At 49.8% G+C, this 17,002-nt stretch overlaps 1 protein-coding gene across 1 annotated transcript in view; it reads right to left on the minus strand.

The window, feature by feature from the left end:
• Positions 1-486: 486 nt before the first annotated feature.
• The window catches only part of GP1BA (glycoprotein Ib platelet subunit alpha), a 25,986-nt gene continuing 9,470 nt past the window's right edge, over positions 487-17,002 (minus strand). The window contains exon 2 of the mRNA XM_086946216.1: positions 487-2,640. Within this exon, the coding sequence (XP_086802342.1) occupies positions 769-2,637 (1,869 nt within the window). The 5' untranslated portion in view covers positions 2,638-2,640 and the 3' untranslated portion in view covers positions 487-768. The remainder of the gene's footprint in view (positions 2,641-17,002) is intronic.

The raw sequence follows: 17,002 nt of genomic DNA on the forward strand, positions 1-17,002 counted from the left end.
TCTTCAGCTAGTGAGTTTTGCATACCCTTTCCTTCTGGTACATTTTCCAGCAAAGGTGAAATTTCCCACAAAACCCTTTTGTCAAATGTCTTGCTGAAAGCCATGTGTACAGTTTATCACCTGCAAAGTCACTTTTAGCAGGTGTTTCACCCGCTCTTCTTTGAGACTTTGGATATCGCAGTGGAGCCCTTCACGCGCCCTCAGGTGGGACCCCACGTCCCTCCTCGTGGCCGGCCAGCCACCCGTGGGCGTGAAAGACTCCCAGGAGCGCCTTCGTGCCCCAATCCGGCCATAACTCCACGACTGGTCACCCCGATGGACCTCGCCCAAAAGGATGGCCACTACCCACATGATGTTGACGTTGCGGGTCTTTCCCAACTCAACACCTCATTGGTCATCGGATTGACTTGGCCATTGCGGTACTGCTCCTCAGAAACTGTCTGATCAAATGCTTCCCCCCCACAAGCCACCCACCTACCTCCATCATTTCCGTTTGCTTGCATACAGAAGCATCTCTTTAAACCTTAGCGAGTGCCTTCTGACCCTGACAGTTAATGCTTGCAGAGTTGGTGTTTATTGTCCAGTTTCAACAGTGAAGACTTTCCTTCACCTTGTTGCAGTTTCTTGTTGGACTCTGTGTGTCACAGTTGAGTTTTTTGCCACACTAGACCTGGGCAGCAGGTACCACCGTCCTGTCCTACATCAACATTTACAGATGGGCACAGTATTGAGTACTGACTGAGGAACGTGGCGCCTTAAGGACCGGTCCTACAGCGTGGACAGAGAATGTTCTCGGACGCCGGTGGCCAGTGTCTGGACTTCCATCTCTGGTCTTGGGTCAGAGAGTCTCTTCCTGTCCTGGCGGGTGCCCGCTGCTCCTCTGAAACTTGAGAAAGTTGGTCTGGAGCTGCCCGTTGCGCGGGCCGGCGCTCGCTGTGGGGACCCCTCTTTATTCAGCAAGCTGTAGCGGACCAGCCAGATGTTGGGTGGTTTCTGCACGTAGACCTTGGTGGGCTTGTAATATTTAACATAAACCCAGCACATCCAGACGAGGAGAACCAAGATCTCCAACAGCAGGATCAGGAGGGAGACCAGGTACAAGATGAGATGGAGGAAGCAGCAGTATTTGGCAATGTAGTCGGCGAGCGTCCCCAGTTGTTTCTTGTGACTCCCAATCACCGAGAAGACATCAATGGTATTCAGGAAAGCTGTGGTGAAGCCTGTTGGTTCCATGGTGCTCATGTTGGCTGTTGTCTCCTCATAAGGAGAAGCTGTTTGAGTGAAGCTTTTGTATTGTTGGGTTGTGGGTTGTGTTTTCATCTGGTTGGCGGTGATAGAGGTGGTGGTTGGCTTCATCACAGGTCTGTGTGTGGTTGTCGGTATCAGTATTTTGATGATGGTTGAGAATGCAGTGGTCTTTTGTGTCAGTTTCTCAGTAGTAGTTGATGGTTCCGTGGTTGGCGTTGTCTTTGTGGTTGTTGGGATTGCAGTGGTTGGTTCTGTTGTTGTTTCAAGCATTGTGGTCAGTTTAGTCACTTTCTCTGTTGTTGTTGTGATGGAAGTGATTGGTTCGGTCACTAGATCTGTTGTTGTTATGAGCATCGTGGTTGTTGTAAATGTGGTGATTGGCTCTGTCAGTACAGTCGTGGGTACGGTTACTCTCTCAGTAGTTGTGGGCAGCCAAGTGGTGGGTTGCGTTGTAACCTCCGGAGTGGTTGGGAGACCCGTGGTAGGTTCTTCCTCATGTACAATTGCACCATCGACAGCCTTGCCACAGTGATCGGTAGGGAACTGCATGACGGGCGTGCCCTTCAGCTTCCGAGGGGACGAGCACCGTACGCTCTCCGGATCCAAATGTGTTACGGTGCCGTTCATAATATAAATGTTAAAGTCATTTTCTGCAACCCACGTCTTAAAATTCTCCAGGGCACAGTTGCAGTTCCAAGGATTGTCATAGAGGTAAACATAAGCCAAGGCGTCCAAGCCGTCAAAGAACTGGTCTGGGAGCTCGGTCAGGCGGTTTCCAGACAGGTAGAACCTGTTTAACATCTGCAGGCTACTCACCAGGTGCTGGGGCAGGATCCGCAGCTGGTTGAAAGACAGGTCAAGGGACTCCAGGACATGCAGGTCCTCAAAAACCTGATCAGAAAGGAAGGCAATCTGGTTCCCCTGGAGGTCTATCTCCTTGAGTTTGTCCAAGCCCCGGAAGACATCGTCTGGAACATCTGTGATTGAATTGTGAGCCAGGAGGACCTTCGTCAACTTCTTGAAGCCGATGAGGCTGGGAACCTGAGCGAGAGAGTTATTGGACAGGTTCAGCTCCTCCAGTGGGAGAGGGTCACTCATGTCCAACTTGGTCAGCTTGTTGTTGGAGAGGTCCAGCTTGGATAGCCCTGGGAGTCCTGTAAAGGAGCTGGTAGAGACGGATCGCAGATTGTTGAAGTTTAGGAGGAGGACGTCCGTGCCCGTGGGTATGGAGGAGACGGGGACATCTGAGAGGCTCTGCTGGCTGCAGTTGGTTTCACTCTTTCCGTGCTCGTTTGTGTCGGTTTTGCAGACATCCTGTACGTGTACAACTCCAATCATGGCCGAAGTAAGGAGGAAGAGACGGAACGTGTTCCGCTGCTGAGGAGCCATGTTCTAGAAGGACAAAAAACAAGAAAAGAGATGTCATTGGTTGGTTCTAACAGTGTTTCTTCAGCCCTGACTCGCGCCCTGGATACTTTGTATCCTTTGAAACCAGCATCTGCGCATCTCCATGAGACGTAACTACCAAAGAACCACGGCTGGTGTGATCCCACTAGTGAGTGTATGCATACGGTGCCTCCACAGACGTGTCCCCTATGGGTTCATGTGTGAGTGTATGGGCTTCTTACAGGTCTCAGACATTGGAACAGGTTTATGGGGGGTCCCAGCAGGTGTCGTGTAGGTTTGGATAACACTGGTGCTGCTCAGAATTGTACAGAACCATAAAACAAATCACAGATGGTCTCACTGCTCATCTACAGAGACGGCTGACCGCAGTGCCATCGGTGGGGGTCTTACGGCACCGTCACCAGCATTGGCTCTATCCCAGTCTATGAATTGATGGAAGCTATGCACTCAATACGATTGGGTTCCACTGAAAACCCCCTGTCCCAGCACATAATATCCAATGCTAATTTTTTCAATGCGCGTTTGACTAATTTTTTTAACTGTTGACTTCCTGGCTGCCTGGAAACATGTCAATCTTCTCACCCTGCTAAAAAAAAAGTGACTGACCCTTTCACCCTGTCCAGTTTTCAACCTATTTCCTTACTCACCTTTCCATCCAAAATGTTTCAAATTCATATGTTAAAATTTTTTAAATGTCGTATACTTGTAAAGCGCACAGCTGCCCCAGCAAAGGGGAGTCCCGGCGCTGTATACCGCTGGGGAACCCATCCTGGCTTTCCCTGTGAGATGGTCCCTCCTGGGCATCTCCAAGGTGAAGACAAGCATCCCCGGCGCTGATGGGGCCGTTAGTAGAGATTAGGCAAGCTATTTCCCAGAGTTGCTGAGTGGGACCCATGGTTGGAGTAGGCACCGAGGCGAGAATTACCGAGTCCGCTGACCATGGCCCAAGACCCTGCCGCGTCTGCTTCCGGGTCTGCCGCCTCTAACCAGTGAGCCACACCACACCACACTTCTTACAATCATTTGGACCCTTTTGTCAGGTTGTAGGGCCACTCACAGTACTAAAACCGCCTTATTGGCAGCCACTGACGATATTCGGTTACGACTGGATGACGACTCTCATTCTACGTGAGCTCTCTGCAGCTTTTGATGCAGTGTCCCATGCAGTGTGAATCTAAAATCCCTGCATGACATTGGCATCCACTCGAAGGCCCTTCAGAGGTTCCAGTCCTTCCACTCTGGGAGATCCCGGTCCATCCACCTTTCTCCATTTCAGGGTGACTCTACGCCTGATTTTGATCTCGGCAGATGGCTTAATCCGTCACAAAGGTGATGGATATCCCATTCCCCGAAATATAAATTCCATTATATTCTATGGGATTTCTGGGAAGTTTCCCCTGAGGGCCCTGGGGTGGGCACTCTCAAAGAGGAGAAGGCTGTTGCGACAGTAGGTTTTGTGTACAGTGCGGTGCCAAGGCTTCCTTCTACAGCGATGATATTCACATCTAGAATAGACACCTGCTTGTTGTCGTGTGTCATGCTGAATTTTAGAAAGGGGTTCCTGTTGTTGATCCATTCATAGAAGGGATCAATGGTGGGTAGCTTGGCACGAGCAGAAAGACTCATCCCAAAGGCAATGTGTAAAGTGTTTGTACTCCAAACACACATTAATACAGTGATAACCGCACAAATGGACGCCACACCAGTTTAGAAAAATAAAGTATCTTTATTTAAACCCAACAAGACCAAACAACAAAAATTCAACATACTAGTAATAAGATATGACTTTAGAACATATAAAAGTAGTAAATATATAATTTCCTCACTATGTTTTTTATTTCTACTTTATTTGAGGTATTGTATATTGCTGACCACATCAATTCAGCGTCAGAGCACTTTACACTGGAATAGAGAATGAATGTTTGGAGGACGCAGAATTGGAATACAAATATGAAAAAATAGTCATATTGGAGCATTGACCTTAAAAACAATAGTGAAAATATTACTGCTAGTGAAGTCAAAATCATATTATCCAATGTTTACATCTGCAGAACTGTGAGCCCGGCTACAGTAGATGACAGATTGTACTGAGGGTGAAGCCAGGCATGGAGCTACAAGGACTCTGGACCAGGAAGCAGGATGTCCAAGGAGGTACAAGGGGTTGTAGTTTTTGGGATAGAAGGTCCTTCGTCCTCTCTTGATTCGCTGTTCGCAGTAGCCTTCCACATGCATACTACTGAAATGTGGTGTCCGGTCTGAGTCGCTGCCTCAGAGACAGACTGACCGTACTTTTTGTTTCCTGTATTGTTAGATTTGAAGTACCAGAGTCTCCTCTTTTTTCTAGAGTTGGTGTTTCACACTTGAGTATGTAGTTTCTGTGCTAAGAAACACGAGGGAGGTGATGCATTAGAGGGTAAACATGGCCTCCTCTGTATACAGAGTTGCTGACAGGGAGCTGGTTCAGAGATCCCAGGACTGTCAAGAAGTGCTCAGTTTTCTTTGTGTTTGTGATTGGGCACATTGAAAAGTTCAGGGACACTTTTAGGGGCATTCATCTTAGGAAGCCAGGCTGTATGATGTCTAGTCTGGAGATACCTAGAGAGCGGGCTGTCCCTTGTAGATCATGTCTGGATATGAAGACTGTCAGGTTGTGAATGGTGCACCACACTCCTGAGCATTGCTGGCCATGCTGACATGTTCTGTCTCAGAGGTGATTGTCCAGTCTGAATCCCAAAGACTCAGCTTTACTTGGTTCCTTCGGTGTTTGAGTTTAGTGTCCACCCATGGAGTAGGGATGCTTTGTTGTTCGGTGATATGAGAGGGAATCCACCTCATTGCGACTGAGCTGTAGGAACTGTTTGGTGAGCCAGGCCTGCGCTTCAAGAGCTTTCTTAGGTAATCAGTTTCTTGTTCACACCTAAGTTTGAGATGGAACGGAGTACTGTCAGCGTATTGTTGTATGTTAAGGTCAGTTCTCTTATGTTCATTGACTGGTTTGACGTAAGGTTACGCAGTGTTGTAGTACCCCCATGGGAAGACGACGAGGCATCTGGGAAGTCTGGCATCAAAGTCTCCCCAGATGCAGCACTGAGACATCACAGCCACCTGCGTGCAATGTGGTACGGATGTGTAGATGAATGTGCAGGGGTTGAAAGGCAGCAAGGCCTGAAACACCTTAACCCTAGGTCTAAGGGAGGGGGTTCATGTGCAGCACAACAGACAACAGTGCCTGAGAAATCCTCTTGTGGGCTCTGCCCTTATGTTACTGGTGGGACAATATAGACCTTATGGGCATAGATGTCCCCTCAGGTCAGGGTGGTGGATAACATTACTAAGCACAATCTCTTACCATGATGACACTGGGTCACAGTGTGGCTACTGATGGGAGCATCAGTGCACCGTATGGACGTAACACGACTGGGTCGCTCTATGGCTCTGGCACACTAGCAACAAACAGAGTTTTAGAGGAAACCGTTCCCTCTTACGACTCATTAGTGTCTGGAAATAGGGGCTCCAGCGATTTGACCCTGGGTGTGCCTGGAAGCAGAGGAGGCAGAGAGCTGTAGTATGCCTTGTAGTGTCTTGAAAATAAAAGAACGCTGAAACACTTTTGGTTCCCACTGTGCACCGTAGGCCTGTGACATAAGCGCTAGAGGGATGAGTGGAAGGCAGGCTTAGAATGTTGAGTTCTGACTTACACGCAGTGAATTAAAGCCATGAAAAACTACTCTTTGTGTGTGGCATGGTTATTGGTGAGTACCTGAGCTGGTAGGATGCTACAACTGGTGACGAGATAGGGTATACAAAGCCCGTACATTGAAAGTGCTCTTCCAGAGAGTTTGCCGCGGTACAGCAAACTGCTCGTGCATGCCACATATGCCGCAGTTGAAGTGTGGAATCGATTCTGGTACCGGTGGAGTCTCAGCGCAACGCCAGCTTGTGTAAAATGCTTGAAGATAAATAAAAGCAACATTGAAAGTCTACATGTCGGTGGCCAGGAACTGAAAGGAATGGGCACAAATAAAAGGTACTGTGTCATCATGCAAATTAATGCCATACGCTATACGGAGTAAGAACACTAAAGGCGGATGCAAACAGGTTTGGAAAGCAGCGCACAGCATTAGTTCAGTACGAGTCAAACTGAAAATTATATGTTATAAAGCAGAGATTACCCAGGTGTTTGTGAAGAAACATCTAAGCACAAAGCTGATCAATGTTATCTGCTTTTATAGACCTGTAGCGTACAAAGACTGAAAACACTAACGACTCATCGTGCAACAACCTCCTGCAAAGTGGCCCCAGAAGGAAGTTCGGGGGTTGTGTTTGACAGCTGCGCAGCCACCTCTAAAGCTGCACCGTAGGGGCCCAGAACAACTTGACAGACCGCCATCAAGTAGAAAGTTCCGATGGAGAGCCAGGGTGAGATCCAAGCTCCAAAAAGATTACAGCTGACCCCAAAGCCAGCGCATCATAAGGTGCTAGAGAAGCTGTACCTGATCGAGTTCCGCACGAGGCGCCTGTGAGACCTCTACTGTCCACCAATGTATGCACGGATGCTACATTCTTAAAACCATATATTTACAACAATGGGTGGTGAGGGACAGAGTCTCTGAATTAAGCAGAAAGCTCTCACCCAGTCAAGAGATCAGGGCTAGATCCAACACCGTTTTTTAGCTCACTGCACCATCCCAGTTTCAGAACCTGGCTGTATGCAAATTAGTATGTTCCTGTCCCAGTGCATGATGGGAACAGGGCAAACCAAACTACAAAAGCCAATTCTTACACTGGGAAGGAAACAAGCTCCCGGGGACCGGTTTCTGGCATTACAGCCGTCTTCGGCCCGGTTTGCTTGAATGAATCGTTTTTGGCCACTATAGGTGTGGCAGGGTATACTCAGACATGAGTCCCTTTCTCACTGCTCCATCAGGATTCAAGCAAGCCGGGCCGAAGACGGCTGAAATGCCAGAAACCGGTCCCCGGTAGCTTGTCTCCTTTCTGGTGAAGAATTGGCTTGGTAGTTTAGTCTGCCCTGTTCCCATGATGCACTGGGCCAGGGACAGACTGATTTGCATATAGCCAGGTTCTGAGCTGGGATGGGGCAGTGAGATAAATAAAGGTGATGGATCAAGCCCTGATCTTTGGACTGGGTAAGAGTGGTCTGCTTAATTCAGACACTCTGTTCATCACCACCCCCTTTTCTGAAACATTCTTAAAACCGCCATCTGCATTTGATGCTGCCAAAAAAACACAATATTGGCAATAGGTGGACTGTATGGATAGAGACTTTGAAGATTTTATAGATGCAATAGATGGAAAAGATGATAAAAAGATCATAATATATGTTGAGAAACATGGCTGGTAAAGGAGTGAAAGAAGTCATGAAAAAGATACCACAAGAAGATGAAGTGACAGACGATCAAATCAAAACAGACTTGAATGTAAAGGTGAATCCAGTGCCAAATGTGGATTACGAAAGATACATGTTCAGTCAAGAGCGTCAGAGAATGAGTGAGACCATCAATGAGTTTGTTGAGAGACTGCATATTCTTAATGATGATGACGCTATCTGCCTCAAAGTAATCGATAGAGGTCTGTCAGATTCCTTTCATCGATGACAAATGCTAAAGGAAACTCTGAGCAAGTCCTCAAGGCTGCTCGCACTGAAGAGCATGCCGATCGTCAAGCAACTGACACAGCCGCTGGAGGAGCCCAAAGTGCGCCAGTCATGAGCATGAAAAGTAAGCCAAGGTACAAGGCTGAGGGACACAAGGCGATGTCTCCACAGAACAAGAAAGCATGTTACATGTATGGTCATTTCCACATGAAGATAAATGTCCTGCCTTTGGACAGATTATGCATCGGCTGTAGTAAAGCGAACCATTTTGTGAGGACTTGCAGGGCGAAGAGAAAAGTAAGTGTGTCACAGAGGGAAGACAAAATGGCCGACCGAACACTACCTCATCGAAGTTCCACCTGCTCCCACAAGACCAAGCCGTCCCACCAACTGAGGCAAATTGACAGAAAGCAAATTTGAACATTCCCAAAATCATCAACAATAGAGTTCCTTAGTCTCAGTTTTCAGTGAAAGTGACAATGATAATTGGGTGATGCCATGTTTACTTCAGAAAGGCATGCACATGTCGGACTAGTCGAATGTGAGGAAAAATTCAAAGTGAAGAAAAAGCACAAAAAACATTCAAACATTGTCCGAAGATCACTGTAACGATAAATGGGTGTTCAATACCATTCATAATTGACAGCAGTGCGTTTTACAAATATCATGCCTGAGGAGAAGTATCAAGAATTATCTCCGTCACCACAACCTATGAAGTCAAAGGATAAAGTATACACATGGGCTGCCTCAATGCCCTTAAAAAGTCAAAGTTAATTTGCAGCCACAATGAAACAGAAAACTGTGGTACAAGCACCTATTCATGCACTTCAAGGAACAGCTTACAGTGTCTGTTTGCTGAGTTTCAACACTGCTGCTGATATGGGACTGAGATCAGGGAACTACACTATGAATGCTCTTCATGAAATTATAAGTCAATTTCCTTCATTATTTCATGGGTTGGGAAAAATCAAAACAATGGAAGTAAGGGTACATATAAATGAGGATATTCGTCCTGTTGCTCAAAGGCACAGATGTTTCACTTACTAGAAGCTGTTGAAAAGGAACTTAATTCATTGCCCACGTTCCACTGGTCTAACACTGGGTTTCTCCCATTGTAGTAGTGCCCAAAACAGACAGTGACAGAGCTGTATGCATATGCGTTGACATTCATCAGGCAATTGAGTGAGAGAGACATCCAGGTCCGCACAGTGCTGATATGATAACTCAATTGAATGGTGTGAAGTTCTTCTCTCAACTCGACTTAAAGTCTATCACCAATTGGAACTTGAAGAAAGATCTAAGTGCAATACAGCCTTTTCGGCCCCTATTGATCTATTTCGTTATAAGCGATTGAATTTGTGTGTATCCTCTGCTGCAGAACTTTTTAATGATGTAATTCGACGTATCATACAGCCTGTAGTAAATGCCTTTAACTATAGTGATGACATATTTATTTTCGGAGCTACACAGAAAGAGCATGACAAAACTCTCATGCAAGTATGTTGTTTGATGAACGATGCAGGCTTAACTCTGAATTCTTTCAAATGTGAATTCCAAAAGAAAAGCTTGACATTCTTTGGCCATGTCTTTGCTGATGGGGATATGAAACCTGATCCTGCTAAAGTGCAAGCACTGTCTACTGAAAACCCCCCACAAGACATTTATAGGTTACAATCATTTCTTGAAATGGGCAGTTGGTGTTTTAGTTACATACAAGACTTTGCTACAATCAGAGCCCCATTACGACAACTGACGGAAAAGAATGTGGTCACATGAATGTGAGAAGAGCCGCTAAAAAATCCAGCAAGCGATTGAGAGTGCCACTGAAACAGCCTATTTTGATCCCAAACTTCACACAGAGGTTGTAGTTCACGTTAGCCCTGTCGGGTTAGGTGCAATCCTTGCACAGCACATCAGCCAGCCAATTGCCCGAAGTCATATCGTGGCATACGCCAGTAAAAGCCTGTCACAAACAGAATGTGCTTACTCACAACCAGAGAAAGAAAGTTTGGCAGTGGTCTGGGCTTACTAATTCTTACATGTATTCTTGTACGGAAAAGCCTTTCACAGTAGTGACTGATCATCGTGCAATGTTGACAATATTTACTAATCCCAAAGCCAAAATGTCTCCTCAAATTGAATGTTGGGGTCTGAGGTTACAAGAATACAACTATACAATTCTTCATTGCCGGGGCAAAGGTCAGAATGATGCTAATTATTTTTCAAGAGTGCTATTACAGTGCCCTGGTACCCCATTTGAGACAGCGGAGTCCTTCATCGATTTTATTGTGAAATCGAGCACACCAGCTGCCATGTCTTTAGAACAAATTGTCACTGCCACGAGCCGAGATAGTGATATTTGAAAGTTAAAAGACATTATTGCTGATCAGACGTGAAACCAGCACTCTGGACCTCTCACTAGTGACAGTGAGTATTTGAAGTTTAAAAATGTGAGACATTAACTTTCAGTGACTCAAGAAGGCTTTGAAAACAAGTGCTCGACGTTGCCCATGAGAGTTATCCAGGGATTTGTTGCTACAAAGAGAGTTCTCCGTGGCTGGATCCGGTATCCTTATCTTGACGAAAGGGTCAAAAAAGATGTAAAGACTTGTCATATATGCAACTGTGTTTGGTCTCACGCTATTCAGCGCCATTTGAACATGTCAGAATTGCCACATCATGCTTGGGAGAGATTTGCTGTTTCTTTTTTTGGTCCTCTTGAGAAGGGACATCATCTTCTAGTCATATGAATGGATACTTCAGTTTTCCACTGCTAGAGTTTTATATAGCGCAAACTAGACTCGAAGATCAATCAATCAATCAATCATGGAATTTGTAAAGCGCACTACTTACCCGCAAGGGTTTCAAGGCGCTGGGGGGGGGTGCAGCAGCAGCTAGTGGTCGAAGAGCCAGGTCTTGAGCAGTCTTCTGAAGGCCGGGAGGTCTGTAGTCTGTCATAGGTGGAGGGGGAGGGCGTTCCAGGTCCTGGCGGCGCGGTGGGAGAAGGATCTGCCCCCGGAAGTGGTTCTGTGGATGCGCGGGACGGCGGCCAGGGACAGGTCGGCGGAGCGGAGTTTCCTGTTGGGTGCGTAGAAGGAGAGTCTGTTGTTGAGGTAGGCTGGGCCGGTCTTGTGGAGTGCTTTGTGTGCGTGGATCATCAATCAATCAATCACGGCATTTGTATAGCGCGCTACTCACCCGGGAGGGTCTCAAGGCGCTGGGGGAGGGGGGTAAGTTACTGCTCGAACAGCCAGGTCTTGAGCTGCTTCCTGAAGGAGAGATGGTCTTGGGTTCGCCGAAGGTGGGTGGGGAGGGAGTTCCAAGTCTTGGCTGCCAGGTAGGAGAAGGATCTTCCTCCGGCGGTGGCTCTGCGGATGTGTGGTACGGTGGCAAGGGCGTGGCTGGTCGATCGTAGCTGGCGGGTGGGCGTGTAGAAGGTCATGCGGTCGTTGAGGTACTTGGGGCCCAGGTCGTGGAGAGCCTTGTGTGCGTGGGTGAGGAGTCTGAACGTGATTCTCTAGCTGACGGGGAGCCAGTGCAGGTCTCTCAGGTGTCCGGTGATGTGGCTGTGTCGGGGGATGTCCAGGATGAGTCGTGCAGAGGCGTTCTGGATGCGTTGGAGTCTTTTTTGAAGTTTGGCTGTGGTCCCGGCGTAGAGGGTGTTCCCGTAGTCCAGTCGGCTGGTGACGAGTGCCTGGGTAACGGTCTTCCTGGTTTCAGTGGGGATCCATCTGAAGATCTTGCGGAGCATGAGCAGGGTGTTGAAGCACGATGACGAGACGGCGTTGACTTGTCTGGTCATCGATAGGGAGGAGTCCAGGATGAAGCCCAGGTTGCGTGCGTTGTCCGTTGGCTTGGGAGCGGTGCCCAGGGCCGGGGGCCACCCGGAGTCGTCCCAGGCGGAGGGTGATGATCCCAGGATGAGGACTTCCGTCTTGTCTGAGTTCAGTTTAAGGCGGCTGTCCTTCATCCAGTCGGCGACGTCTTTCATCCCTTCGTGTAGGCAGGCTCTGGCGGTGGTGGGGTCGTTGGTGAGGGAGAGGATCAGCTGGGTGTCGTCGGCGTAAGAGATGATGTTGAGGTTGTGTTGGCGTGCGATGGCTGCGAGGGGGCTCATGTAGACGTTGAAGAGGGTTGGGCTGAGTGAGGATCCTTGTGGTACGCCGCAGATGACTTCGGTGGCTTCGGATCTGAACAGGGGGAGGCGGACTCTCTGGGTTCTTCCGGTGAGGAACGAGATGATCCACTCCAGTGCTTTCTCTCGGATTCTGATGTTGCTGAGGCGTTTCACTAGGGTGCGGTGGCAGACAGTGTCGAACGCCGCAGAGAGGTCCAGGAGGATGAGGGCCGCTGTTTCCCCGTTGTCGATCAGGGTTTTGATGTCGTCGGTGGCTGCGATTAGGGCAGTCTTGGTGCTGTGGTTGGCCCGAAACCCGGACTGCGAGGGGTCGAGGGATCCGTTTGTCTTGAGGAAGGCAGCGAGCTGTCTGTTGACGTCTTCTGAATGACTTTGGCCGGAAAAGGAAGGAGCGAGATGGGACTGTAGTTCTTGAGGTCGGAGGGGTCCGCCGTTGGTTTCTTCAGGAGGGCGGTAAGCTCGGCGTGCTTCCAGCTCTCCGGGAAGGTGGCGGTGTGGAAGGAGGAGTTGATGATGTCCCGGAGATGGGGTGCGATGACGGAATCGGCCTTGTTGAAGACGTGGTGGGGGCAGGGGTCGGTTGGTGATCCGGAGTGGATGGAGTTCATCGTGCGGGTGGTGTCTTCGGTGCTGATCGGGGTCCAGTTGCAGAGGGTGGTGGTGGCGGGCGTTGGTTCGGCGGTAGGGTGTGTGGTCTGTGCGTCGAAGCTGTTGTGTATGTCAGCGATCTTGCAGTGGAAGAACGAGGCGAGTAAGTTGCAGAGGTCTTGCGAGGGAGTGATGTCGTTGTTTCCGGCGCTGGGATTGGAGAACTCTTTGACGAGGCTGAAGAGTTCCTTGCTGTCGTGGGCGTTGTTGTCCAGTCGTTCTTTGAGTGCCGACTTCTTGGTGGCGCGGATCCGCTGATGGTGTTTGCATGTGGCGTGTTTGAGGGCGGTCCTGTTGTCTGTGGTCTGGTTGATCCGCCAGGCTTTCTCGTACGCAGTGGCGGCTCCTCATCTGAGGCGGAGGAGCGTCGCCTCGCTGTAGGAAAGCAGCTAAAGAGAAGAAATAATAAAATGATGATAACGAAATGTTATTATCATTTTATTGTGTCCTCCTGCTGCGGCGGTGCATGGGGGGGGGGGCGGGGCTGTGGGAGGAGTGGTAGAACACTCCTGTGCGCAATGACTGTTTGGTCGGCCCTCTCGGACTGCCCAAACCATACATGCTCACATCTCTGTAGGCTGGATTACAGCCTGCATGGAGAACATACCCACCCCTCCAGCCCCTGGCTGAGCACTGTGTCACGGTGCTCAGAACAATCAAAATAAGTAAAATCAATCACACATAGAACAGGTACAGCACAGACAGGAGCAGTGCAAGCTTCCCTCATACACAGAGCAGGTACAGCACTGGCAGCAGCAGTGCAAGCTTCCCTCACACACAGAACAGGTACAGCACAGACAGCAGCAGTGCAAGCTTCCATCACACACAGAACAGGTACAGCACAGGCAGCAGCACTGCAAGCTTCCCTCACACACAGAGCAGGTACAGCACAGACAGCAGCAGTGCAAGCTTCCCTCACACATAGAACAGGTACAGCACCGGCAGCAGCAGTGCAAGCTTCCCTCACACACAGCACAGGTACAGCACAGGCAGCAGCAGTGCAAGCTTCTCTCACACATAGAACAGGTACAGCACAGGCAGCAGCAGTGCAAGCTTCCCTCACACACAGAACAGGTACAGCACAGACAGCAGCAGTGCAAGCTTCCCTCACACATAGAACAGGTACAGCACCGGCAGCAGCAGTGCAAGCTTCCCTCACACACAGCACAGGTACAGCACAGGCAGCAGCAGTGCAAGCTTCTCTCACACATAGAACAGGTACAGCACAGGCAGCAGCAGTGCAAGCTTCCCTCACACATTGAACATGTACAGCACAGGCAGCAGCAGTGCAAGCTTCCCTCACACACAGAGCAGGTACAGCACAGGCAGCAGCAGTGCAAGCTTCCCTCACACACAGAACAGGTACAGCACAGGCAGCAGCACTGCAAGCTTCCCTCACACACAGAGCAGGTACAGCACAGACAGCAGCAGTGCAAGCTTCCCTCACACATAGAACAGGTACAGCACCGGCAGCAGCAGTGCAAGCTTCCCTCACACACAGCACAGGTACAGCACAGGCAGCAGCAGTGCAAGCTTCTCTCACACATAGAACAGGTACAGCACAGGCAGCAGCAGTGCAAGCTTCCCTCACACACAGAACAGGTACAGCACAGACAGCAGCAGTGCAAGCTTCGCTCACACACGGAGCAGGTACAGCACCGGCAGCAGCAGAACAGGTACAGCACCGGCAGCAGCAGTGCAAGCTTCCCTCACACACACAGAACATGAAGAGCACAGGCAGCAGCATTGCAAGCATCCCTAACACATAGAACATGTACAGCACAGGCAGCAGCAGTGCAAGCTTCCCTCACACATAGAACAGATACAGCACAGACAGCAGCAGTGCAAGCTTCCCTCACACACAGAACAGGTACAGCACCGGCAGCAGCAGTGCAAGCATCCCTCACACACAGAACAGGTACAGCACAGACAGCAGCAGTGCAAGCTTCCCTCACACACAGCACAGGTACAGCACAGACAGCAGCAGTGCAAGCTTCCCTCACACACAGCACAGGTACAGCACAGACAGCAGCAGTGCAAGCTTCCCTCACACATAGAACAGGTACAGCACCGGCAGCAGCAGAACAGGTACAGCACAGGCAGCAGCAGTGCAAGCTTCCCTCACACACAGAGCAGGTACAGCACCGGCAGCAGCAGTGCAAGCTTCCCTCACACATAGAACAGGTGCAGCACAGGCAGGAGCAGTGCAAGCTTCCCTGATACATAGAACAGGTACAGCACAGGGAGGAGCAGTGCAAGCTTCCCTCACACATAGAACAGGTACCGCACAGGCAGCAGCAGTGCAAGCTTCGCTCACACACAGAACAGGCAGCAGCAGAACAGGTACAGCACAGGCAGGAGCAGTGCAAGCTTCCCTCATACACAGAGCAGATACAGCACCGGCAGCAGCAGTGCAAGCTTCCCTCACACACAGAACAGGCAGCATTAGTGCAAGCTTCCCTCACACATAGAACAGGTACAGCACAGGGAGGAGCAGTGCAACCTTCCCTCACACATAGAACAGGTACCGCACAGGCAGCAGCAGTGCAAGCTTCCATCACACATAGCACAGGTACAGCACAGGCAGCAGCAGTGCAAGCTTCCATCACACATAGAACAGGTACAGCACAGACAGCAGCAGTGCAAGCTTCCCTCATACACAGAGCAGGTACAGCACCGGCAGCAGCAGTGCAAGCTTCCCTCACACATAGCACAGGTACAGCACAGGCAGCAGCAGTGCAAGCTTCCCTCACACATAGAACAGGTACAGCACAGACAGCAGCAGTGCAAGCTTCCATCACACATAGAACAGGTACAGCACAGACAGCAGCAGTGCAAGCTTCCCTCACACATTGAACAGGTACAGCACCGGCAGCAGCAGTGCAAGGTTCCCTCACACACGGAACAGGTACAGCACAGGCAGCAGCAGTGCAAGCTTCCCTCACACATAGAACAGGTACAGCACAGGCAGCCACAGTGCAAGCTTCCCTCACACATAGAACAGGTACAGCACAGGCAGCAGCAGTGCAAGCTTCCCTCACACATAGAACAGGTACAGCACAGGCAGCAGCAGTGCAAGCTTCCCTACACACAGAGCAGGTACAGCACCGGCAGCAGCAGTGCAAGCTTCCCTCACACATAGAACAGGTGCAGCACAGGCAGGAGCAGTGCAAGCTTCCCTCATACATAGAACAGGTACAGCACAGGGAGGAGCAGTGCAAGCTTCCCTCACACATAGAACAGGTACAGCACAGACAGCAGCAGTGCAAGCTTCCCTCACACATAGAACAGGTACAGCACAGACAGCAGCAGTGCAAGCTTCCCTTACACATTGAACAGGTACAGCACAGGCAGCAGCAGTACAAGCTTCCCTCACACACAGAACATGCAGCATTAGTGCAAGCTTCCCTCACACATAGAACAGGTGCAGCACCGGCAGGAGCAGTGCACGCTTCCCTCATACATAGAACAGGTACAGCACAGGGAGGAGCAGTGCAAGCTTCCCTCACACATTGAACATGTACAGCACCAGCAGCAGCAGTGCAAGCTTCCCTCACACATTGAACATGTACAGCACCAGCAGCAGCAGTGCAAGCTTCCCTCACACACAGAGCAGGTACAGCACCGGCAGCAGCAGTGCAAGCTTCCCTCACACATAGAACAGGTACAGCACCCGTAGCAGCAGTGCGAGCTTCCCTCACACATAGAACAGGTACAGCACCGGCAGCAGCAGTGCAAGCTTCCCTCACACATAGAACCGGTACAGCAGCAGCAGTGCAAGCTTCCCTCATACATAGAACAGGTACAGCACAGGCAGCAGCAGTGCAAGCTTCCCTCACACATAGAACAGGTAGAGCACCGTCAGCAGCAGTGCAAGCTTCTCTCACACATAGAACAGGTACAGCACCAGCAGCAGCAGTGCAAGCTTCCCTCACACATAGAACCGG

The sequence above is a fragment of the Lissotriton vulgaris genome, chromosome 12, assembly GCF_964263255.1.
Source record: "Lissotriton vulgaris chromosome 12, aLisVul1.2, whole genome shotgun sequence".
Lineage (NCBI taxonomy): Eukaryota > Metazoa > Chordata > Amphibia > Caudata > Salamandridae > Lissotriton > Lissotriton vulgaris.